This window comes from Euleptes europaea, chromosome 1 (genome assembly GCF_029931775.1).
Source record: "Euleptes europaea isolate rEulEur1 chromosome 1, rEulEur1.hap1, whole genome shotgun sequence".
NCBI classification, from domain to species: domain Eukaryota; kingdom Metazoa; phylum Chordata; class Lepidosauria; order Squamata; family Sphaerodactylidae; genus Euleptes; species Euleptes europaea.
In genome coordinates this window covers 90,167,918-90,193,170 of record NC_079312.1, presented here as the reverse complement: position 1 = coordinate 90,193,170, position 25,253 = coordinate 90,167,918, and the positions used below count along the sequence as shown (strand labels likewise).

General features: G+C 42.0%; 1 protein-coding gene across 1 annotated transcript in view; it reads left to right on the top strand.

Moving 5' to 3' along the window:
* Nucleotides 1–25,253, top strand: part of MYOT (myotilin) — a 48,096-nt gene that overhangs the window by 5,281 nt on the left and 17,562 nt on the right. Inside the window, exons 4-7 of the mRNA XM_056862023.1 lie at nucleotides 87–228; nucleotides 3,394–3,417; nucleotides 7,335–7,454; nucleotides 9,060–9,285. Of these exons, the coding sequence (XP_056718001.1) occupies nucleotides 87–228; nucleotides 3,394–3,417; nucleotides 7,335–7,454; nucleotides 9,060–9,285 (512 nt within the window). The remainder of the gene's footprint in view (nucleotides 1–86; nucleotides 229–3,393; nucleotides 3,418–7,334; nucleotides 7,455–9,059; nucleotides 9,286–25,253) is intronic.

The window sequence follows — 25,253 nt, the reverse complement described above, 5'->3', positions numbered from 1 at the left end:
TAGCGAATTAAGTTAGGCTAGCATAAGTATATGGAATAGTTTTTCATACATAAAAATTACAGCTGTTTCCCTCCCCCCTTTTATAGGGCCTACAAAACATTAGAGCAACCAAAGGACAGCTAGTGGTGTTTGAATGTCGAATACGAGCAACGCCCACTTTCCAAGTTCGCTGGTACAGAGAGAATAATCAAATAATCGATTCTGCAGACTTCCGAATATTAAGAAAAAGTAGGTTTAAAAAAAAAAATCATCTCTTTCCACTTGTGATGTAAGTGTTGTGTTTAAAAGATAAATGCTGCTATTATTGTTCCTATTAGTGAAATGTTGTTTAGTACTTAGGTGGGTCTATAACAGACTGTAATTTGCAAGAGTGGCAAAGTGTTTTGGGATAGAAGGGGAAATGGCAGAAGTGGGTGCTACCAAACCATAGCCTGTCATAACCCCTGTTACATTTGAAAGTATATCACATGCCCATGCCAGATAGCTTTGCAGTTGGCTTCTTTAGAAATCTATAAAGCTACTTGGCAAATAAATTATCTTTCATGATTCTCCAACACTCTGTGGGGGGCCTCACTATGCAGTCCCAAGCAGAGCTACATGCTTCTAAATACATTGGGCTTAGAAGGGTGTAACTCTGCTTAGGAATTTAAAACCCAGGACTGTTTCTGTCCCAGACATCATGTTTGTGTTTCAGTTCTTTTCCCATAATACTTCTCACACCTCTCCTCCCCAACTGCTGCCTAGCAGGTGATGTACAGAGGGTACAGAGAGGTTAAAAATAGGTGGGACCATGCAGAGCTAATGAGGGAAAGTGGAACAGGCATTCGACTGCTGCTACCACCAGGCTTCTGAAGGTGACTCTGCATAGATTAGGAACTGATAAAATGATTATAATTAAATGTTAAGCCTTTGTGGCATTTCATACTGCATCAATACTGAAATCATACCAAAAGAATACCTCATATTAAGAGACATTCCACATAAATCCTCAAAAGGCTCCATTGGCAGAGATGCTATGGACTTCAGTGGGACTGTCGTTGGGGTTTACTAGGTCCATTTGTTACGTTAGAACATGGGTGTGTTATTTCTGTATCTCACAGCAGTGTTTACTAGGATTAGATCATTAGAAACACATGTTTGGTTTTTAGCACTCCAGTAGCTAAAGAAGTATTTACAAGAGCCTGTTAAATCTCAGGGCAGAAGTCATAACCTCATTCCATCATCCCACAAGCTTCTTGTGTTGTATTGGGCATTATAAATACACCCTTTCCCCCTGGTTTCTCCCACCAACAGTGTGAGTCTAAAATGAATAGGTTCATCACATGAGCAGACCAACACACCTAAATATTTAAATAAGATGCACGTTGGTTCCAAGCTTGACCCAATTGTCCCATTAGATTCTTGTATGATTTTGTTTTCCATGGCACAGTGCTTGAAAATGATTTCCCAGACACAGAATTCTGGTGAACCATTGGTAGCTCCAAGATCTACCAGCTGAGTATCCGTGAATGATCATATAGGAACATGGAATACATTTTAGAGACAATCTACAAATTATACCCAACTAGCTTTTTTTAAAAAAGGTAGCACGTATATTGCTATACTTACAACCAATTTTTTTAAAAAGGTAGAAAAAACACTCTGGCAATGGGGGAGGGGGGCAGCAGGTGTGGTGGGATGGGAAATGGTGCCAGATGAGGGAAGAAAGCTTGGAAGTTTGCACCTTCCCATCCACATGACAGCTAACATGCATTGACTCCAATATTTCCAGAAACCTTGGATCAAAGCAGATTCTGGACACATTGGAGGAAAGGAAGGGAAATTCTGGAAAGATAATGGGAGGAGGAAAATGTCTTGTAGATGCTCCCAAAAACCCCACAGAGCAAATCATCCATGTGGATGCAGAATGGGTATGGCTGGCTGCCTTTGGATACAGTTCAGAAACTTGAGTTTCATTCATGCAGCATTACAAATGTTGATTGGAACAAACAAGTCCAATCTTTGAGGTTTTAGAACATCTAGGTTTGCTGTCAGTTTGTTTCTGGATTTGCTCAAGGTGCTAGTTTTGGCCTTTAATGCCCGATGCAGTCTGGAACCCAAATACCAACCATGAGTTTGCAAGAGTTTGCAGAACTTACTGACTGTTGCTTCAGTGAGGGAGATGTGATCTGCGGCAGCCCGGGTGAGGGCTTTTTGTGGTGACACCACTCCTCTCCAGTGGGCTGTCCAGCAAAGTCAGGGCCATGACATCTTGGCCTCTCCTTAGAAGAAGATACAAAGCAAAACCATTTAGTGAGCAAGAGAATCTAAAACCCAGGACTGTTCCTGTCCCAGACATCATGTTTGTGTGTTTCAGCTCTTTCCCCATGGCTCAATGGTAGAGCATCTACTTGGCAGGCAGAAGGTCCCAGGTTCAATCCCTGGCATCTCCAGTTAAAGGCATTAGGCAAGTAGGTGATGTGAAAGACCCCTGCCTGAGACCATGGAGAGCCACTGCCAGTCGGAGTAGACAGTACTGACTTTGATGGACCAAGGGTCTGATTAAGTATGAGTACTTCTCACATCTCTTCTCCCCATCCACTGTCTAATGGGTGATGTACAGATTTCTGAAATGATATAACATTGTTTTAAATCTCTTGATATGATTGTTTTTGTTTGAATCCATTTGAACAAGAAAAATAATATAAAAATAGAATAAATAAATATATAGAATATATTCAGCAGGATTTTTTAAATGCTCTTGCCAAAGAGATTTCTATATATGTTAACACTTAAATGGAAAAAAAATCTTTTAAGATTTAGTGAAATCTTTCCGTTTCACGTATTTCATTTTAAGCTGTACCAATAAGTTTTATGTGCAAAAAAATGTAACACATAAATGCAACAAATAGATTTGCAGACACACAAGTATATTTGTTAACTGAGTGAGAGCTGAGCTATTGGTGCAAACCCTCCCAACAGGTAGATGGGGGGAACTGTCTTAGGTAATGTAAATGGGGCATTAATGGAGGTTGGCTTTGTCAGTTATTTCATTCTCCAACATGGTGACCCCTTCTTTATGGGTGGGATGAGAGACGACAAGAGAGACAAAATGCAATGCTATGTGACCTCTGAAGTAAAAACTCTCTGATGTATTGTGCTTTATTTGTTACTACATTTCCCCTACTGGGGAGAAGGAGGGCATTGGGTTTTCTATCTCAATTTCCAAAATGTCTTCAGTTGGCTCTGCACTGACAAATGGACACTCAATATCAAATACAGGCATGCAACCTGATAAAATGGTCCTGAAAGCAGCACATAATTTGCAAACACTTAAGTTTGCCTGTGCTTAAAAAAAAAGACAGATCACATTTTACTAACAATCCATAATTGGATTCTATTTTCTTCCTACAGAAGCCTGCTTATCCCTGGTCCCTGGTAAGTATTTGTAAATAAGTAGGCATTGGTCCTAATCTAGCTGAAGTTACACAGAACTGTGCTAGTACAACAACTAGCGTGCATCCCCATTTGCATCAACAGATATATTCAGCCATCCGTTGCATGTGCAAAAGCCTGCTTTGGTGCACAGTCTCCCTTCCTGGACTGGCAATTATACTTAGCAAATTACTTATTATTCTGCCCACAAGAAAAGTAGCAGCCTTCCAGATAAAAGTGACAAAGAAGCATGCAAATAAAGCTCACTTAACACATGCCAATCATTTAGAAATGGTTGCCAACCTCCAGGTACTAGCTGGAGATCTCCTGCTGTTACAATGGATCTCCAGCCAATAGAGATCAGTTCATCTGGAGAAAATGGCTGCTTTGGCAATTGGACTCTATGGCACAGAAGTCCCTGTCCTCCCAAAACCCCGCCCTTCTCAAGCTCTGCCCCAAAAACTTCCCGGTGGTGGCGAAGAGGGACCTGGCAACCCTATTTAGCAATAGTATTCAAAAGGTGTGTGATATGCTGCCCTCTCCTACAGCTGTTTACAGGAGTCAGTCCCATTGAGTTGAATAGGTTGAAGCCTGGGTAACAATGCATAATGTATGGTTAACAATGCTGCAGTCATATTTAAGCAGAATCCAGTACAGAGTAATGTGTTTTTTCATTACCTTACATGGAAGCTCATGGGGTTCTACATACACTAGTCTACATACATAGAGAATGCAAGAACATAAGATGAGCCCTGCTGGATCAGACCAGCGGTCCATCTAATAAATCATCGTGTCTCACTCAGTGGCCAACCAGTTTTCCTAGAGGGCAAACAACAGGGAATAGAGACTGAGGCCTTCCCCTAATGTTGCCTTCTCAGATTAGTATCCAGAGGTTTATTGCCTCTGAACTTGGAGGTTCCATTTAGTCCCCATGGCTAGTAGCCACTGATAGACCTATCCTCCATGAATCTGTCTAATCCCCTTTTAAAGCTGTCTATGCCTGTGGCCCACTGGATGTAGAATGGTATAGTATATCCTGAACTCGTCAGCTCTCAGAAGCTAAGCTGGGTCAGGCAACGGCAAACCACTTCTGCTTAATCATTTGCTTTGAAAAACCTTATGGGGTTGACATAAATTGGCTGTGACTTGACAGCACTTTACACACATACACACACAACTGTGGCCATCATTACATCCTCTGGCAGCAAATTCCACATTTTAATCACTACCTGTGTAAAGAAGTATTTTCTTTTGACCATTCTGAAACAGTTCCATTGAACGCCCTTGAACTGCCTGCCATGGTCTTCCTATAATGATGGGATCATGGAAAGGTCTTCCAGGTTCTCCAAGGAACTAATCCCAGCTGCCTGTGAAGAAACTCAACAGATTTATTTTTATATATTTATATATAATACAACTTGGGCCTACAGCCCCTACCACAACAATTCCAGCAGCCATCTTAACAACCACGCTGCTGCTTCCAGATAATATCAGGAGACATATATCTTTGCCCCCAAACATTAACTCTTTCTTATCTGTATCATCCTTTGTAACTCTTTACCACCCTGTCCACAAAACTTTAGTTGGCTTGAAGCTTGCAGAGGTTTCAGAGACAATATGGACAAGTTTGCAGTTAGGGTTGCAGGTCCCTCTTCGCCACCGGCAGGAGATCTTGAGGGCGGAGCCTGAGGAGGGCAGGGTTTGGGGAGGAGAGGGACTTCAATGCCATAAAGTCCAATGGCCAAAGCAGCCATTTTCTCCAAGTGAACCGATCTCTATCGGCTGGAGATCAGTTGCAATAACAAGAGATCTCCAGCTAGTACCTGGAAGTTATGCAAAAAATACTCACAATACTAGAAACCACAAGTAGCAACAAACAAACTAGCACGACTCAATAGGAAATTTCAACAATTCATTAAGGTGCTGAAAATGAAAACCACCAAAAGTGTGTAATACAAAACAATATAAACACTATATACAAAAATACCAGGAACAAATGGAAAAAGTCCAAAGTCCAAAGGTCTTATCCTATTCCATCATCTTCTGATGTAACCGTAGAAATAAGGTCCACAAAGGTCCAAAGGTAGTGACAAGACAACGAAGAGAGGAAACGCTATTCTGGATATCTTTAGCGCTTTCACAAAAGCACAGCTTCATCAGCCTATAAAATTTATATAATAATTTTCATAACATTTTTATAACATTTTTACATTTTTTCATTTTTTAAATAAATAAATAGTTAATCAATAGTAAATACAAGGATAGACAACAATAATCATATGAAAAGCTTACCTCTTAGTGTGTTAGAAAGCAAACTCACTGGGAGAAATTTAATCCATATAGTTCAATTTTTTCTTCTTTTTATTATCCAAACGTATTAGTTTTATATAATATATTATTTTGCAATTTTTTATTATTAATGTTTGTTATGCTCCCAAAAAGAAGGGCTGCTAAACCTTCCGGTTCCAAGTTAGATTGTAAAAATACTGCATACGCAGATATAGAGCTAATGGGTCACGTGCTGCTGTTGTTACTGAATTTATAAAGGCACAGTGTCAAAAACGGAGCTTAACTCATAGAAAGCAGGACAAATCAAATTCATTATTTAACCCGTTGGGGGCCAAGGTGTTAAATAAATGTATAAAGCGCATTTCATTTTGAAGGAGTGTATAAAGCTCTATATCTGCGTATGCAGTATTTTTACAATCTAACTTGGAACCGGAAGGTTTAGCAGCCCTTCTTTTTGGGAGCATAAAAAACATTAATAATAAAAAATTGCAAAATAATATATTATATAAAACTAATACGTTTGGATAATAAAAAGAAGAAAAAATTGAACTATATGGATTAAATTTCTCCCAGTGAGTTTGCTTTCTAACACACTAAGAGGTAAGCTTTTCATATGATTATTGTTGTCTATCCTTGTATTTACTATTGATTAACTATTTATTTATTTAAAAAATGAAAAAATGTAAAAATGTTATAAAAATGTTATGAAAATTATTATATAAATTTTATAGGCTGATGAAGCTGTGCTTTTGTGAAAGCGCTAAAGATATCCGGAATAGCGTTTCCTCTCTTCGTTGTCTTGTCACTACCTTTGGACCTTTGTGGACCTTATTTCTACGGTTACATCAGAAGATGATGGAATAGGATAAGACCTTTGGACTTTGGACTTTTTCCATTTGTTCCTGGTATTTTTGTATATAGTGTTTATATTGTTTTGTATTACACACTTTTGGTGGTTTTCATTTTCAGCACCTTAATGAATTGTTGAAATTTCCTATTGAGTCGTGCTAGTTTGTTTGTTGCTGCTAGTACCTGGAAGTTGGCAACCCTATTTGCAGTGCAGTCTTCACTTTAATTTGAAGCAGAAAGTAGCTCCACATCATGGGTCCTTATTACTCAGAGTTACCTAGTGTTTTGTTCATTTTTGTATTCGTCCACAAGGTTCATAATTATGACACGATTCATGGGTGTTAGTCCTAGTCTTCTTCAGTGATATACTACTGGCAGATGGGAATCAGTGCTTTCCAGTATAGACACATTCACAAGACCCAAAATAAGAAGCATAGATCAGCAGTGCACTGAATTCACATTGCATGCACTGCCACACCACACGCACACCTTTATAATATAAATAGAAGTTTTGATCAAATGGCAATAGCACCTGTAAGAGTAATCATGCACCAAGCATATCCACCCGAGCTTTAATTACAAGCATAAACAGAAAAAGCATATTGCATACTTTTGAAATGTTATTTTTTCTTAGTGCTGTTTTATTCTTAGTAATAAAATTAAGTCCTGAATCTATGGGAAATTAGATAAATTCCCATTGGTGATGTCATGGGTGGGAGTGATGAAGCAGTGTAACCTTCCCCTCACAGGGTTCTGTCTAATTCATAATTTCCTCCTTTCAGAGGAAGTTTGCACCTTGGTGATCACAGAAGCGTTCCCTGAAGATTCTGGCCTATTTAGATGTGTTGCTGAAAATGAGTTTGGCTCAGTGGCGTCCGGTGCATGCCTTCTCGTTTTCCCAGGTAACTGCCGATTTCTCTCCCCCTAACCAGTTCTTAGGGAGAGCAAGAAATTTTCAGTGTTAAGTTTCTGCTTTGGAAACATGACTCTCTTGTCAATCTCTCCTTGTTTAACCTTGGGACATACAGACAGCTCAATGTTATCGATGCGCTGTTCAACAGAACGTAAGATCAGAATAGAAGTACAATTAGAGCAACGAAAAATATGTGTTGTGTTAACGTATCTCGTGAAGATTTGCATGTGCGACTTTTCTGGTTTGAAGCCACTCTCTAGAAACTGGGTGCCAAAGAATAGTTGGAGGGCATATGATGCTACCACATCATATTCAGACCAGTGAATCTAGAAATGGCTCAGTACCTAAGTGAAAGACTGGTCGTGAACTTCATGTAAGCACCTCTGAGCATCCTAAATGAAGAGCTGGATATAAATATAATAAATAAATCAAGCATTTGGAAAACCATGACATAGTCTTCATTCCACAAGGCTGAAGAGCTGGGGTGAAAGAGAGCTAGTACTGATCATTATAGAGTACTGGTAAGAAACTGGCCAGAATGGTACCTCCATACTTCTGCTATGAGCCCCCTGAGACAGTACCAGTAATAAATGTAAATGACTGTCACCCCTGCTAAAGGGCTGACAATCAGCACAGTATCTGCTCAAGCTAACATCCCTGACAAATGTGCAGGCTCCCCCTCCTTCAAATCCTTATCTGTATAAATCAACTTGCTTGGCAGGTACAGTCTATGAGGTCATTGGCAGTGACCTTACCAGGAGAGACACAGCTGTTCCCAGGCTTGTAGGTCACTGTCAGTGAAGATATGAATTAAATCAGGATTGGTCCTGTTCCAAAAACAGTGCAAGACTCTGGCATGGTTCATATGTAATGACAAATACTCAGCCTCATGCTTCCCTCCACTCCTCTCATGTATAGTTCAGAAATTAATCTCTGTCATTTCACTGAAATGACAAACTGATTTGTTCTGTTCCCTTCAAACCCAGATTCCAAGCCATGTTTTGGAAGCATTAGAACAAACCCATAGTTTGTGACTCAGATCTAAACTATGATTTGCCACAAAAGTGGAAATGCTTAATTTGAAAGGAAGGTAGTGCTTGAGCCTACAGATTTCTATCGCTTATTCTCATTAAGACAATCCATAGTTTCTCACTGCATGTGACTTGTGCCTTTTAATTTTAAAAAAGTACCTAAAATTCTTTGTATTTCCCCTTTAGTTGCTTTGGGTTATATACTGGATTCCATAAGGATTCCCATCTTTGTAAGCCATTTTAGGCAAGTTTTCTGGATAGGCACCATAAAAAAAATCATATAAATAATAGCTCCTCTATCCCAGCTGAAAATTTGATCCTAAATAGCCGCTCAATGTCAGCCCTTGCTATTCGTGTTTCATTTTATTGTTGTCCACCAAGAGAGGATAGTGGAATTTCCCTGAGTAAAGGGGTTGCCAGATTAGACAGTCTTACAATAAGGGTTTTTTTAAAAAAAGAAAAGAAATTGCCTCTCTGTCTCCACAGAAGAATGATATAATGGTAAGAGTTGCTGTCATTGGTTTAATTTCTACCTGTGTCACTAAAAGAACTGTGTGTTCCAGGAACAGAAGAAGATTTAAAAACCACTCCAATATCAGAAGCACCAGCTATAATGAACATCACCCCTGCATCAAAGAGCGAATACTGGTCCAATGCTATGCCCCAAATGCCTGATGCTGACCCAGCAAACCAAGTGGAGCATGCAAGTTCCTGGTGGCAGAATTATGGGGATGAGAGCAAGGATTTCTGTAACATGTATGAAAACCCTTCAAAGAACTCAAATTACTGGTAAGCCAATACAACTAAATAAAAAGGTATCTCCCATCTATTCTAGAGCAGCAACTGCATTTGCCAGGGGAAAAAAAACTACCACCAGTATTTCAAAAAACTGCCCTGTGTGTATGCCATGTATGGATTCTGGAAGCCTAGCTATCCGTTTATCTGCCTGCGTGTTGTAAACCTACCCACGCTATGAACAGGGAAGCTTTTGTGCCACATATCCTTTGCGAGCTCTTGCTTCAAAAGAAAGACTGAATGCTATTTTGATAAGACCAGACAGACTTCTGTGCAATCATAGGACACAAGCATACTAACCATGATAGGAACCATGAAATGTGGCCACAGATTTGCCAGAGCAATATGCAAAATGCACAGATCATCTCCCCTGTCCTTGGTTAAAGTAAAAAAAGACTTAGTTTTTGTGCCATCCTATCTCAATGGGACTGAAAACTCACATTTGCTCTGAAACTGTTGAAGATCAACATCGGAGAAAACTAGAATCACTGCATGTACCCCCTTGCCAACTCTGCTAAACAGCTAACATCGCACTCTAACAATGCCTATGCATCCAAGCATCATAAGTTTCCTGTGACAAAAAAGTGTGAATCAATTATTCTATTTCTGGATTTAGTAATCAACCTTCCAAAGCAAAATTACCTGTTCAGAACACATCCTTACCAGCTAGCCATAAGAGAGTTGGGATGGATTAATTAGAAAGATACATGTGGAATGAGATCTTTAAAAGGTTAATTATAATAGCAGAACTGTCTGTAAAATAGAGGTGCAGTCCTATGGGAAGATTTCAGTTTCTCTCCCCAAGTTGAAATTGTCCTAATTTTTTTTTCCATTTTGCTGGTGCAAATTTTTTATTTATTACTTGAACCAATCTGGTTCTTCCATTTAAAATTTACATATAAAACAGCTGTAATTAAAGATTGGTAAAAACATAAAGAAGAGATTATATCTTAGTCCACTAGAGGGTTATAAATATTTAATCTCATCAGTTAGCTTCCTCAGGGTTAGGGCACTAGCACAGCAGTGCGGTGGACTGGATCCTGTGGATGCAGAGAGATACGAGAATTCTTCCGAAGTCCAGGGTACCATAGCCATCATTCTGCTTTGTATGATACCCCAGATCTGCCTCACAGTAGCTCTAAGCTGTGCTTTTAGATACCCTTATGAAATAGCTGAAAGCGCAGGTAGAGTCACCTAAGGAGGCAGTTAAAAGACACTGTTGACAAGGCAAATTGTCAGTTGTTTAGTTTATTAATATATTGTTTACAAGGTGGGGGGCACAGAAATCCTATCCATCCCATAAAATCTCCCTCCCAACATCCTATACATTATAAGGGACTTGAGCAGACTGTTATGTCCTCCCACCCTTTTTTCCCCCCTTTAATTGCCATTCGATGCTCTCAACATTCTGTCCCTTATGGGGCATTTTCAGTTCTCATCCTGAGGGTTTTTTCCCCTTCTGGGCTAATTTACAATTATCATCCTATCAAAAGAAATAGCCTACAGTGAATCAAGGGGGGAGGGGAGGAACAATTTGGAAATGCCACACCCAAATCTCCTCCTCCTGGATTCTTTAAACTCCTGAAGGGCTTGAACAGCCTGGTTTCTCTCCCCTCACCTTCTATTTAACTGACACTCAGCAACTCTCAACATTCCATCCTTTGTGATGCATATTTAGCCCTCATCAGAGCTTTTTTTAAGTTGGGAAGGTTAATTTACAAAATGATGCATTTCTGCATGTCCCCAGAGTAGGTAGAGACCCTGACTTTGCCTGTGTATCCTTTGGTTTTGCTGCTTTCATCATCCACACAGAAGCCAGCCAGTTTACTCTTAGAAACAGTGATTTTCTGCCTGACACATCAAAAGTTGGGGTTACCCACTGGGTAATTTAAGGCTACCTTCAAGAGTTTTCCTGTTGACTCCAGAATATTGAAGCTTATTGTATCTATGTAACAATCTGTTTCTTTACAAATGTAACAGGAAGACAATTTTAGATTTACATCAGCATCAGTCTTGAAGCAGAATTCTTATGAACTTAACAAGTTGTCTTACACCAGTAGTGCCTTATACTGCTAGTGGTCCACCTAGCTCAATACTGTTTCCTCCAACTGTCAGTGGCTGTCCAGCTTCTTAGGCAAAAAGAGGTCTCTCCCCATCATCTGCAACCTGATATCTTTTAACTTGCAATTCCAGAGGCTGAACCTCAGATCTTCTGCACACAAAACATGCTCTACCACTGTGTCAGGGGTCCTTTCATACCCTTACCTGCTGCCTTCCAAAAAAAAAACCCTCTGACTTTCTTCAGAAATCTCTTAGTAACAGTGTGAGTGAGTGTATGTAAAGTGCTGTCAAGACACAGCAGACTTATGGTGACCCCGTAGGGTTTTCAAGGCAAGAGACGTTCAGAGGTTGCCTGCCTCTGCATGGGCTGAGAGAGTTCAGAGAGAACTGTGACTGGCCTAAGGTCACCCAGCAGGCTTTATGTGGAGGAGTGGGGAATCAAACCCAGTTGTCCAGATCAGAGTCTGCCGCTTATGTGGAGGAGTGGGGAATCGAACACTCTTACGGCTACACCATGCTGACTCCCTTAGTAACAGTAGAAGCCAAAATTCAAACATGAACTGTTCCGTTCAGCTCTCTTTGCCCCCATACACTCTCAGACTGGTAGACCCGTCTCACAATCTTTTCTTATCCCACAGGTAGGTGGGAGCAACAATCTAAATAGCAGAGGGGGTTATTGATTGCAGTAATTGCACTAATTAGGAGGCATCCCTTTTTAGCAAAAAAAAAAAAAACCCACACTGAAGCTAACGGGAGGCTTTTAATAACAGGACAGGCTTGATTTAAATGGCGAGCTACTCCTGATCCTGTGGAAAGGTAACTGGAAACATTTAGAAAAAATAAGGGCAAATAACATGGAGTAAATTATTTACTGATTTACAAAGTAAATATCTCTCCTTCAGTCCTAGTACTGAATAAAAAGCCAGCATGCCTTACAACAGTATCTCTTTACATGGATGCTAAAACCTCCTTTATTCGACAGCTATAGTTTCAGTTCAAGTACTGCATTTTGCATCCATGGAATACATATAATTTTTTTTATCCAAGGGTGATTCCATAAACTGGATCAAACTGGAATCTAGAATGCAGACCAGATCCAAATTTTGCCTCTGAACAAACTGCATGGCACCTTCACAACAATGGGAATAATTCCAAACATTGTCCATTGAACACAAAATTTTGGAAAAGGAGAGAAGCATACAGACAGGACATTGTCATTAAACAGCTTACTACTGAGAATGTTTAGAAGGCCCTTAAGAAAACACGAAACCAATGCAACAAACAAATACCACTGCTCTCAGCAGTGTATGTTCACCTAAAAGTAAATCCCATGGTATGTAAGGTTTCTCCATAGTAATAATGCACAGAATTGCATAGTTCACTGAAAGATGCTCCATTTTACCCTCACAAATCTACCTCTGAGATAGGTTAGGCTGAGAGTATGTGACAGACCCAAGGTTACCCAGCAAGCAACCTGGGTAATCTAGTTCCTACTGGCTCTCAATCCTCTTTTAAAATTGTATGTTTTAAATGTATATTTATATTATTAGCTTTAAGACCATTTTATTCACTGGTTGTAGGTGATTTGGGTTGTGGATATTATGTGTGCTGGTTTTTGAAATGTGTCACTGTGGTTTTGTTACTTTTTTAAGGGAATTCAGTTGTTTTGAAAACAGATATGCAGAATCTGCCTCAGAAACCTGCAGAGGCAGGGTATAAATCTTTAAAATAATAATTAAATGGTATTATGGGTAGGATCCACACATCATTGAATATTCCACTACTGTAACAACTCACTTTCTCAATTGTATTTTATGTATAGACATTTGACATTTGAACTCCACTTTCTCCCCAATGGGAACCCAAAGCAACACTGTTCTTCCCTTCTACGTTTTATTCCTACAACATCAACCCTGTGAGGCAGGTTAGGCTGAGAGTGACTAATCCTAGGTTACCTCAGAGAGCTTCCATGTAGGGTTGCCAACCTCCAGATACTAGCTGGAGATCTCCTGCTATTACAACTGATCTCCAGCCGATAGAGATCAGTTCACCTGGAGAAAATGGCCACTTTGGCAATTGGACTCTATGGCATTGAAGTCCCTCCCCTCCCTAAACCCCGCCCTCCTCAGGCCCCTCCCCAAAAACATCCCACCAGTGGTGAAGAGGGACCTGGCAACCCTACTTCCATGGCAGATGTGGATTCAAACCTGTCAAGACAGAAAACATCCAGTATGTAAATTATTACTACAGTGCAGTATTCAAAAACTGTGGATCTAGCCTTAGACAGCATAGTTGTACAAACTTCTTCAGGCTGTTTTTTTCACCTCTACACTGATTTAAAGACAAAACAAAGAACCCGTTTCAGACTTTTTGCTTTCCAAGCCTTTCTTTGTTAATTCAGCTTCATGGGGAGACAAAGCTGTTTTTTAATTGGTGTCTGGCTGTCAAAAATGGATTCCTATTGGAATCAAAGGTGCTGGGGTCTGACTTATAAAAGCAGAGAATGTCACCTTTAACACCCTCGCAGCATTTTATGAAGATGATGATTACACAACAATTTCCTCCTGGGTTGGCCAATTCCTACTTTCAAGTGAGGAGGCTTGGCTTTCTGTCAGGACACATTTCCTTCTCATAATCACTTTTCTCGAGGAGGAATTTATGTTAATTGGTACCCAATTAACACTTGCCACCCAGAATGAGTGTCCCAAGCATTGATATGCAAGCTTGAGTTTACTTCTGGAGTCAGGTTTAACCTTGTTACCTTCATATCTGACAAAAGAGAAACAATAAAAAAGGAGACAAGGAATCTGAAAGTTTGTCTATTTAGAAACTAATTTCTCTTTCCTAAATCTCAAGATAGCTTTAAAAAGTAATATTGGTTTTACTGTTTTTTGAATCACTAGTTCAATTAACTTGGGAGAAAGGATTCCTTCCAAATCTTCAGTTTGTAATGGCAAACACAGGAATATTTGTGTTCAAACTCTAGTCTTATGAGTGAAATTGCAGAATAGTATTTTGGCTGACCCCAAGTTTATCTGGAAGTTGCCATTCCCAGAAGTTACAAAAAAGGAGGGATATTTTTTCTTAAAGTAAGCAATATATCCTAGAGAATCCTATGCATGCTTTCTTACTGCTATACACCACTGACTTCAGTGGGAATATTTTCAAGTAAATACGTTTAGGGTTGAAGCCTACAGATGATATTTTGGGAAGGACGTTAATGTGTTCATTACACTGGAGAATAGCCCAACAAAATCATATAAAGATTTTTCTTGCTTGTATTTATTTAATTCCTTTATACTCCGCCAACCCAAAGCAGCTTACATCATTCTCCTTTCCTCCATTGTATCCTCACAACTTATGGCAACCCCTGGTGTGTTTTCCAAGGAAAGAGACATTCAGAGGTGTTTTTTCACTGGTTTATCAAAATGCTGGTATGCCTTGGAGGTCTCTCATCCAAATACTTGCCAGGGTTGACCCTGCTTAGCTTCTGAGATCTGACAAGATCAGACTAGCCTGAGCTATCCAGGTCAGGGCAACATAGCATTTTTCAGATTTTCACACATATGAGGGGCAAGCTTCACCCACCCATGTATGTTTATCTAAAATGCATATATACAGACTACGTGGGAACCCAAAAAGACTTGCAGGAGGCATCTCATTTCCCCCCTCCCACTGTTTCTTCTTTCCCTTTCCTGAAAGCCCCCATAGCCTGCTTCCTTCCCCCCTTCCCACGGTAGAGGAGTGTCTTCTTCCCCTTTACCATGCAAATGATACAACAGTTGGGTCAGGCACTTCACATTGACACCCAATGGAATGGAAACCCTGTGTGTGTGTGTGTTAAGTGCCATCAAGTCGCTTCCGACTCATGGCGACCCTATGAATGAAAGTCCTCCAAAATGTCCTATCTTTGACAGCCTTGCTCAGATCTTGCAAATTGAAGGCTGTGGCTTCCTTTATTGAGTCAATCCATCTCTTGTAGGGTCTTCCTCTTTTCCTGCTGCCCTCAACTTTTCCTATCATGACGGTCTTTTCCAGTGACTCTTGTCGTCTCATGACGTGACCAAAATACGACAGCCTCAGTTTAGTCATTTTAGCTTCTAGGGTCAGTTCAGGCTTGATTTGATCTCTAACCCACTGATTTGTTTTTTTGGCAGTCCACGGAATCTGTAACACTCTCCTCCAACACCACATTTCAAAGGAATCTATTTTCTTCCTATCAGCTTTCTTCATTGTCCAGCTTTCACACCCATACATAGTAATAGGGAATATGATGGCATGAATTAATCTAGTCTTGGTGGCCAGAGTCACATCCTTACACTTCAAAATCTTTTCTAGCTCCTTCATGGCTGCCCTTCCCAGTCTCAATCTCCTTCTAATTTCTTGGCTGCAGTCTCCCTTTTGGTTGATGGTGGAGCCAAGGAATAGAAAGTCTTGAACAATTTCAATTTCCTCATTGTCAACCTTAAAGTTGTGTAATTCTCCTGTAGTCATTACTTTTGTTTTCTTGATGTTCAGCTGTAGTCCTGCTTTGGCACTTTCTCTTTTAACTTTCAGCAGTAGTTGTTTCAAATCTTCACTATTTTCTGCCAATAATGTAGTGTCATCAGCATATCTCAAATTATTAATGTTCCTCCCTCCAATTTTCACTCCACCGTCATCTAAATCTAATCCAGTTTTCCTAATTATATGTTCTGCATAGAGATTGAAGAGATAGGGAGATAAAATACATCCTTGACTGACACCTTTGCCAATTGGAAACCATTCCGTTTCTCCATATTCCGTTCTAACTGTGGCCTCTTGTCCAGAGGTTGCGCATCAAAACGATCAGATGTAGTGGCACACCCATTTCCTTTAAAACCAGCCATAGCTTTTCATGATCCACACAGTCAAAAGCTTTGCTGTAATCTATGAAACACAAGCTGATTTTCTTCTGAAATTCTCTCGTACGCTCCAGTAACCAGCGTATATTTGCAATATGATCTCTAGTTCCTCTTCCTTTTCTGAAACCCTACTTATACAATTAATCTGCATCAAAAAGAGAGAGAAATCATGTTCTTGGTTGGTCTATACTATTGGATATTGGATGGATCATTAGTGCTGGCTGGGGTATTCTTGCAAAATGCAAAGGGTACTAATCCAGGTAACATATGAATGAGTAAGGAGACAAAGCTATCTTTTAATCACAAGTGAACTTTCTTCAGATGTTTTCTAGATCACAGTTGTTAGGTGAGTCCTATTTCTCACTGTGGTGGTAAACCTGTGACTGGGATGTACCACTCCAGGCTGCTGGTGAGTGCTCACATGTTTGAATGGCCATCCATATATTTTTTTTAAATTGCCAACATTTAAAGAATAGGTATCAGTAACGATTCTAGCTTAGCTTTGTCTGTGGTGTGCAGGTTTTTTGTGTACAATGAGTTGGGGGTAGGGTAGGGATCAACAGTCATGTGAGAGCCCAGCTGCATCTGAAGTGATGATACAACCCAGGCACAGGTTAACCATCAGTGAGAAATAGACTTCAGAACAACCAGAGCTCTTTGCTCTAAGGTGATATTCATACAATACCTCTTTGACAGCAAATTCAGACAGAGAGTAATCCATGCATCCATTTTTTTATGCTTTCAATATAATGCCTTAAGAGAGAACTCAAACACATCACTGTAATTTGAGTCTCAGTCAAAAACAACAACAATAAATAAAGTAAATAAATACTTCCCCCCCCCCCCAAGCTACCCTGTGAGATGTGTGTACTCCAGACATTGGGAGAGCTTCTGCATAACATGATTGGGAAGATGTGCAAGTTTCTCCTGCACGTATTAGACAATTTTGTGAGCCTTTTTTTAACCACCCCCCCCCCATTTCTTGGCAAGAAACCAAGATCAAAGCAGCAGAGTGCCACTTACCCACACTGCTGTTTGGAATGACACTATGTCTTTCTTTCCTAAAAAACCTGTTCAATATTACAGTGATGATGACCAGAAGTAAACCTGCAATGACATGTCATGAAAAATCTGTTACCTAGCAGATCCTGCAAAACAAATGCTGTTGATTCTTGATGGGCACCCAAATTGTTTACATAAAGGGAACAGCATGTTGGCAGTGCCTGGCCAAATCAATAGAACCCTTATCAAAGCATGCTTGCCAGCAGGTAAATCCCATTTAAATCAATGGGCCTTACAGGCAAACAGGTTTATCTAGGATTGAGGCCTTAACGCAGCAGAGTTAGAGGAGAGGAACAGAGAAAGATTGATTTTCACATTGGACTTCAGTGGGTTACCGCATTATGTATTCCCAGAGATGTATTAAGAGTTTGAAAACGTTATAAAAAAAACATCACTTTAAAAGGGTTTTTGGATGCCACGGCTAAAAAATGGTTGGAAGACATCTTCACAGCTAAAGGGGCCAAACAAAGTGCGAACAGTATTTTTTATAACAAACTCTTAATACATCGGTGGGAATACATAGAAAGTGCGAACAGTATTTTTTATAACATTTTCAAACTCTTAATACATTGCTGGGAATATATAATGCGGTAACTCCCATATATAGTTGCATTTCCTACTTCAGCTTAAGCAGCAAAAAAACAGTAGTAAATTCAATGGCTCCTGCTTTTAAGCAACGCATATAATTATTCAGATTCCAGATGTGATGAGGTTGTGGTCAACTTTCACCACAGTTGAAATAAGTGTGAGTAGTTGTGAAGTGCAAATCCCCTCAGTTGGTGTCAGCATCAACCTACAGGAAGACACTTGTGCAGATTAACTAGTTTCCTCCTTGCAGATTCTTCTGGTTTAATGCTTCATGAATGCTACAGTGGCATAAAAATATAAGAACAATAGTGGTGAGAGACAAGATGTCTGACTTTTTAAGCTATACCAGCTGTAAAATAATTCTGATTTGTCACAACTGACTTTTTAATTTTTTTTTACAAAGTTCTTTGCTGGCTAACAAATTATTGGATTCAGGCCAGCCGGTGTTCAGATGCAGCATGTAAGCATTCAAGATGCACAGATTCTTCCTTAATCAGGATATTAAAATATTGTCGAAGGCTTTCACGGTCAGAGTTCATTGGTTCTTGTAGGTTATCCGGGCTGTGTAACCGTGGTCTTGGAATTTTCTTTCCTGACGTTTCGCCAGCAACTGTGGCAGGCATCTTCAGAGTAGTAACACTGAAGGACAGTGTCTCTCAGTGTCAAGGGTGTAGGAAGAGTAATATATAGTCAGAAAGGGGTTGGGTTTGAGCTGAGTATTGTCCTGCAAAAGTATTGTCCTGTAAGTATCAAGATAATGTGCTAATGAGGGTATGGTATGTTAATATGGAACCATTGTATCCTGAAGTGATCTGTTAATGTGTGTAATCCAAAGCTAATCTGTATGGCTATTGTTGAATGTTGTCTTTGTCTGGAGGTTTTTCAGGGCAGGAAGCCAAGCCTTATTCATTCTTAAACTCTCCTCTTTTCTGTTAAAGTTGTGCTGATGTTTATGAATTTCAATGGCTTCTCTGTGCAATCTGACAAAATAGTTGGTAGAATTGTCCAGTCTTTCAGTGTCTTGGAATAAGACCCTGTGTCCTGTTTGTGTCAGTCCATGTTCAGCCACTGCTGATTTCTCAGGTTGGCCAAGTCTGCAGTATCTTTCATGTTCTTTTATCCTTGTTTGTATGCTGCGTTTTGTGGTCCCGATGTAAACTTCTCCACAGCTGCAAGGTATACGATATACTCCTGCAGAGGTGAGGGGGTCTCTTTTGTCTTTTGCTGATCGTAGCATTTGTTGTATTTTCTTGGTGGGTTTAAACACTGTTTGTAGGTTATGTTTTTTCAAAAGTTTCTCCATCCTATCAGTGACTCCTTTAATAAATGGCAAGAATACCTTTCCTATGGGAGACTGTTTTTCTTGAGTTTTCTGATTTTTGTTTGGTTTAATGGCCCTTCTGATTTCATTCTTGGAGTAGCCGTTTGCTAGCAGTGCGTGATTTAGATGATTAGTTTCTTCCTTGAGAAACTGTGGTTCACAGATCCGTCTTGCACGGTCCATTAATGTTTTGATTATTCCTCTTTTCTGTCGGGGGTGGTGGTTGGAGTTTTTGTGTAAGTAGCGATCTGTGTGAGTTGGTTTCCGGTAGACCTTGTGACCTAACTGAAGGTTTGATTTACGGATGACAAGGGTATCAAGAAACTATTTTGTCAGATTGCACAGAGAAGCCATTGAAATTCATAAACATCAGCACAACTTTAACAGAAAAGAGGAGAGTTTAAGAATGAATAAGGCTTGGCTTCCTGCCCTGAAAAACCTCCAGACAAAGACAACATTCAACAATAGCCATACAGATTAGCTTTGGATTACACACATTAACAGATCACTTCAGGATACAATGGTTCCATATTAACATACCATACCCTCATTAGCACATTATCTTGATACTTACAGGACAATACTTTTGCAGGACAATACTCAGCTCAAACCCAACCCCTTTCTGACTATATATTACTCTTCCTACACCCTTGACACTGAGAGACACTGTCCTTCAGTGTTACTACTCTGAAGATGCCCGCCACAGTTGCTGGCGAAACGTCAGGAAAGAAAATTCCAAGACCACGGTTACACAGCCCGGATAACCTACAAGAACCAATCAGGATATTATTTAAAATATGACTCGGGGTGTGTGGGGAGAAGGGGTTTGGAGGCAGTGTGACTCCTGTGGCAGCGTGACTCAAGTGCCACTTGCGCCATCCAAATGAGCACTTACACCATCACAGGACCACTTATGCTGGTGCTGGGGAGCCATGCAGTGGCGCGAGGCACAGGCACCGCCGCAGCAGTGTTTCTCCAGCACAAGGGCTCGGGTGCAAAAAGGCGGCATTCCCAGGGTGGGGCTGACTTTAGTCAGCTCCCTGAGCCCTTTCACCCCAGGAAAAACCCCTTTTGCCGGCACGAACTTGAACCTGCAAAAGTGGTGGCGCAGCCCTGTGAAACTGAATGGAGCAGTTTCAAAGGGTTTTCAGTAAATTACATTTTTTTGGCTTGTGGCACCAGGCCAGCAAGCAGCTCCGGAAGCAGCGCAATGGTGCCGTCCCCTGGCCCGCCACAACTACCCTCCCTTAGGCTTGCACTGTGAGAGGGCTTAGGGTTTCAAGATATACTCTCGGCAAGTACTTCCATGTTAAGCATTTAAAAAGTAAGATAAGTTTTGTCGAAGGCTTTCATGGTCAGAGTTCATTGGTTCTTGTAGGTTATCCGGGCTGTGTAACCGTACCAAGACCACGGTTACACAGCCCGGATAACCTACAAGAACCAATAAGATAAGTTTGTTTTGTCCACAGGAAGCCTGCTGGGTGACCTTGGGCCAGTCACAGTTCTCTCAGAACTCCCTCAGCCCATCCAGAGGCAGGCGATGGCATACCACCTCCGAATGTTTCATGCCTTGAAAACCCTACGGGGGTCACCATAAGTCAGCTGTGACTTGCTGGTACTTTCCACCGCCACCTAATTCTAGATTGTGCACAACTGCAGCTAGCAGACTGCTTGCAGCTCAGCCCAATTAGTGTTTACTCAGAAGTAAGTCCCAGTGTTTTCAGTAGGCCTCGTTCCTAAGTATATCTGCATTGAGCAGTGGTCTCCAGTATGGTGCCCATGGGTTCCTTGGCACCCATCTGCTTCTTCCCCAAAACATGTTGCTCAAACTAAATAGATGTTCCTGGTTTTCTTCCACTCCATTGGAGTAGGAAGCATTGCAGAGTCCAGGAGCATCACCAGTGGCAGACTGGGTCTAAAAGTATTGGTTGCCAGGAGACAAAGGAGACACAACTATAAGGCTTTCATTTAATTTTTATTTTTAACATATTGTCTAATGTTTAAGGGGGCCCACTTCATCGGGGCCCACAGGGCCTACTTGCTATCGGGCAAGCTGACTCAATGGCCAGTCCTCCACTGAGCATCACCTCTGTGTCTGCAAGGAGCACCCATTCAGAATCAGAAGCCTCCATTGTAAGAGGGTGCTTGGGGTTGCAATCTCCTACCATTTTGAGATTGGCCTCATGGCAGCTGTTTTGTGGTGATGCCCGTCCCCCATTCCCAAAATGCACACAGGCTCAAGGACATTGGGGGCCCTGACTCAGCATGTCACCTACATAATCCCTGCTCAGCATGAATCTTAAGAGGTAACCCTGGGCCAGTAACTCTCCCTAGCCCACTTCCGGAAGTTGTTGTGATCATAAAAATGGGATGAGGAAGAACCAGCTACCCTGCCTGGAGCTCTTTGGAGGAACAGCGGGATAAAAACATAAAAACAATAGTGGTGAGAGACAAAATGTCTGACTTTTTAAGCTATACCAGCTGTAAAATTATTCTGATTTGTCACAACTGACTTTTTAAATTTTCTTTACAAAGTTCTTTGCTGGCTAACAAATTATTGGATTCAGGTCAGCCGGTGCTCAGAATCAGTATGTAAGCGTTCAAGATGCACAGATTCTTCCTTACCCAGGATATTATTTAAAATATGACTGGGGTGGGGGAGAAGGGGTTTGGAGGCAGCGTGACTCCTGTGGCCTGGGCTGTGATTTCCCCTATTGCGATGCAACACATGTCAGCTAAGAGCGACTGGGCAGTTCTGCGGGGCCGCCCGAACAAAAGGGCCCCGCTGCAGAGTACCGTCTGCAACCCGATCGCGTGCGCCGGGATCGCCGCTCGGCTCTCCTTCAAAATCAGAGTCTCCCGGGCGGGGAGGGCTCGCTTTCAAGCGCCTGCTGAACCCCAGAGAGGCGAAGCCCGCCCGCTGCTGCCGCTTGCTTGAAAGGACCCTTTCAAACTGGCCGAGTGATGCAGTTTCCATCCACCTTCAATGCACTTTGAGGCTGGATTTGACTGGGTGAACTGGAAAAACCCACTCGCAAACGATTGCTCAAGTGTCCCGAAAGGGGATTGAGAGTGCATTATTTGACATGGGTGCAAGTGCTTTCTGCAGCGCTTCCCGCTTGGTTAGAAAGGGCCTGACTGTAGTCGTTCGCCTCCTCTTCTAAGCAACCCCCCCTTCCAATGCAAAGGAGGGGTCAGATCGCCGCCCGCCTCTAGCACCGTCCCGATTCAGAAGGCGCGCCCGGGACACGACGCGGTCTTTGAAGGTCGCCGTCACACTTATGTCTCGGTTAACGCCGTAGGACTTACAACCCGCTCCTGTGCCAAGTTAGGAGGTTTGGTCTTGGGTTTGCCGCTCTCTAGATGAACACTTTCCCCGTCTGGATTCTCAAAACTCTTGCATGGGGGCTTATGTTTTGAATTTTGAGAAAAGCCCTGGGGGAAACGTGCACGGAGAGTGCACTGAAGGCAAACCCTCCCGTGCGTTTTCGCCCTAACTGCATCGGACCCGGCTGCAAGGAATGGTGACTTCCCGGGTAGTTTTGTCGCTGTGATTCGGCTCGCAGGACTCTGCCGCGGGTGTCCCCCCCAGGCTGTGGGTCGCTGCCTTGTTCAGGATTGTAGCCCTGAGCAGTGAACGTCCAAGAAACGGCCAGCCTGCCTCCAACTGCTGCGGAAAAGCGGACGCGTCCTCCTCTTTCGAGGGGGGCCCTCAGCACGCAAACGTCGCAGCTCAGTACAGGTGGGTTGTTGTGTTTGGGGGGGTCCTCGAAACCTTTTGCTTGCGCGGGTATTGATAGCGGGGGTTTGCTGCGTGCGGCTACCCTCCCTTTCCTCTGCACCCGCCCCACTCCATGGTCTGGAAAGGTTTCTGCAGCTAAAGGCTCCCTTGCTCGGGAGTAAAGCCCAGGGTCGCTTCCGCGAGTAAAGAGAGGCGCCTCGGCTCGAGCCGCCCAACGCGAGGTCGCTGCAGCGCTTTCGCCCGCGTGTCCCAGTGGTAGGTGAAAGCGTGCAGACAGGGCGGAGACTTTTATTTTGATACCTTCGCCTGGGGAGGTGGACAAGCGAGCCCATCAGATGTCATTTATTTGGCAGCCGATAAAAGTCGCTGGGCTTATTAATGCTAAGGAGGGAGCTATCATGATTGTAGGCTGCGTGCGCGGCTGGGCAGCCTTTCTCTTCCACGTTGGTTAAAAAGCCCTCCGGTTGCCCTGTAGGCAAAGACCCTTGTTGGCCCGCTGTTCCCAACTAGCTTTCGCGCGCCTCGTCGGTCCGGGGTCTGCGGTCAAGATCTGATTCAAGTTGTCAGTATCGTGGAGGTGAGTTTTCATTAAATTGCGTGTTGTGCTTCGGGAAAACTTCGCGCGAGTCTTCAGCCGCGTGTTAGGGAAGGGCGGTGCGGTCAAACGCTTTCTTTCGAGGGTAGCTTAGCTTTTAACCGGATTGCCCTTTACGCACGGGAGGTTTTGCCTTGGATTCGCCGCTCTCTAGATGCACATTTTCCCCATCTTGCATTCTCAAAACGCTGCAGGGGGGCTGATTGTTGAGTTTTCAGAATTGAGACGGGGGAAATGTGCATCTAGAGAGTGGCAAATCCAAGGCAAAACTTCCCATGCATAAATGGTCATGTACTCTGGGACCTGTTGAGGAGGCTATCTGTTACCATCTCATTCATTTGTGGGGTTGGGGCTTTTTGTTCTGAGCTGGGGTTCTTCATAGCATTCTTAAGGCAACCCAAAAGCTTTTTTTTTTAGTTTCATATTCCTGGGGCGGGGGGGGAGTAAGAAGGGTTATTTGTTTCCAGTTGCTAGAAGAATTCCTGCTTACCTGGAATTAGTCTGGGAATTCTCTTGACAAAGAGAAATGAAATCTTAATTCAGTTAACTAATAACTTGATCTCTTGGGGGGCTTCATGGAGGTTCTCCTGTGACAGGAATGCAACATAGTGTACATATATAGCTGCGAAACAGCTGGTCCTGGAGAAAGCAGCTGGTGGGGGTTGATTTTCCAATGGAAAAGCTGCTGGCAGGGAAGGGGTTAAGCATCCTCTCGCTCACCCCTGCTGCTTTGTTCAAAATAGAAGCCTTCTGAGGCTGCTTTTCTTTAAGTGTGTGTGTGAGTGAGGGGGGGGGGGTCGCAGACAGGAGAGTGTAACATGTAGTTTGCCCCACAGCTGCATTTTAAAATCTGTATGTTATACCTCTGATCCTTTAAGTATTTACATTTCTTAAATGGTTGCTCTTCTTCATAATAGTTCAGTTAATTCTTTTTAAAAGGCAGGAAATATTGAAAGAGTTGACTATCGCTGTGAAATACATCTTAGTCAAATTTCCAGGGCAACCTTGCCGAGCGCCTCTTTTTTCCCATGAGCGCTGTCTCTGCTGCTCCTGGGAGCGCACTTACGTAGGTAGACCTGTGTGGCTGTGATTCTAATCAGCAATAATTCTCTGGTCGCAGGGCTAGACAAAGTGCTGCTATCGTAGTGGGAATTGCTGCGAACTATGAATGCAATCCTCAGCACGGTTACGTCCTTGATGTCATCCTATTTAGATGGATTTAGAAGCCCGTAACTCTGCTTAGGATTGCACTGTGCGTCTGTGAATGCCCGTGTATAAATAGCTGTATAAATCTTCTGGGTATCTTTGTGAGTTGCATAAATATTTTGGTTATCTACAGGTTGCTGGAAGTGCATAAAACTCTCCTTCTTCAACATAGACTACTTGTTAATTGGATGGTACTCTATCAATAAACCAGGGAATCTTCAAGGGTGTCTTTTGATCCACGAACTCTAGATATTGGGAGGCAATAAGGGGTGGGGAGACTAGTGGTGAGTTTCTTGCCATTTTTTAACAATACATTCCCATTATTTCCATGCAAAATGAAACACTTTGAGGGAAATATAATGGGGCACAATTACTACTATTGTTACTCAATATTAGTTCCCAATAGAGCAGATGCAGCTGGAGTCATTCGCATTATTGTCTTGTTCTGAGGGTCTCTAGTAATGATGGCTGCTACAGCAAATCATGTAATGAACACATACCTTT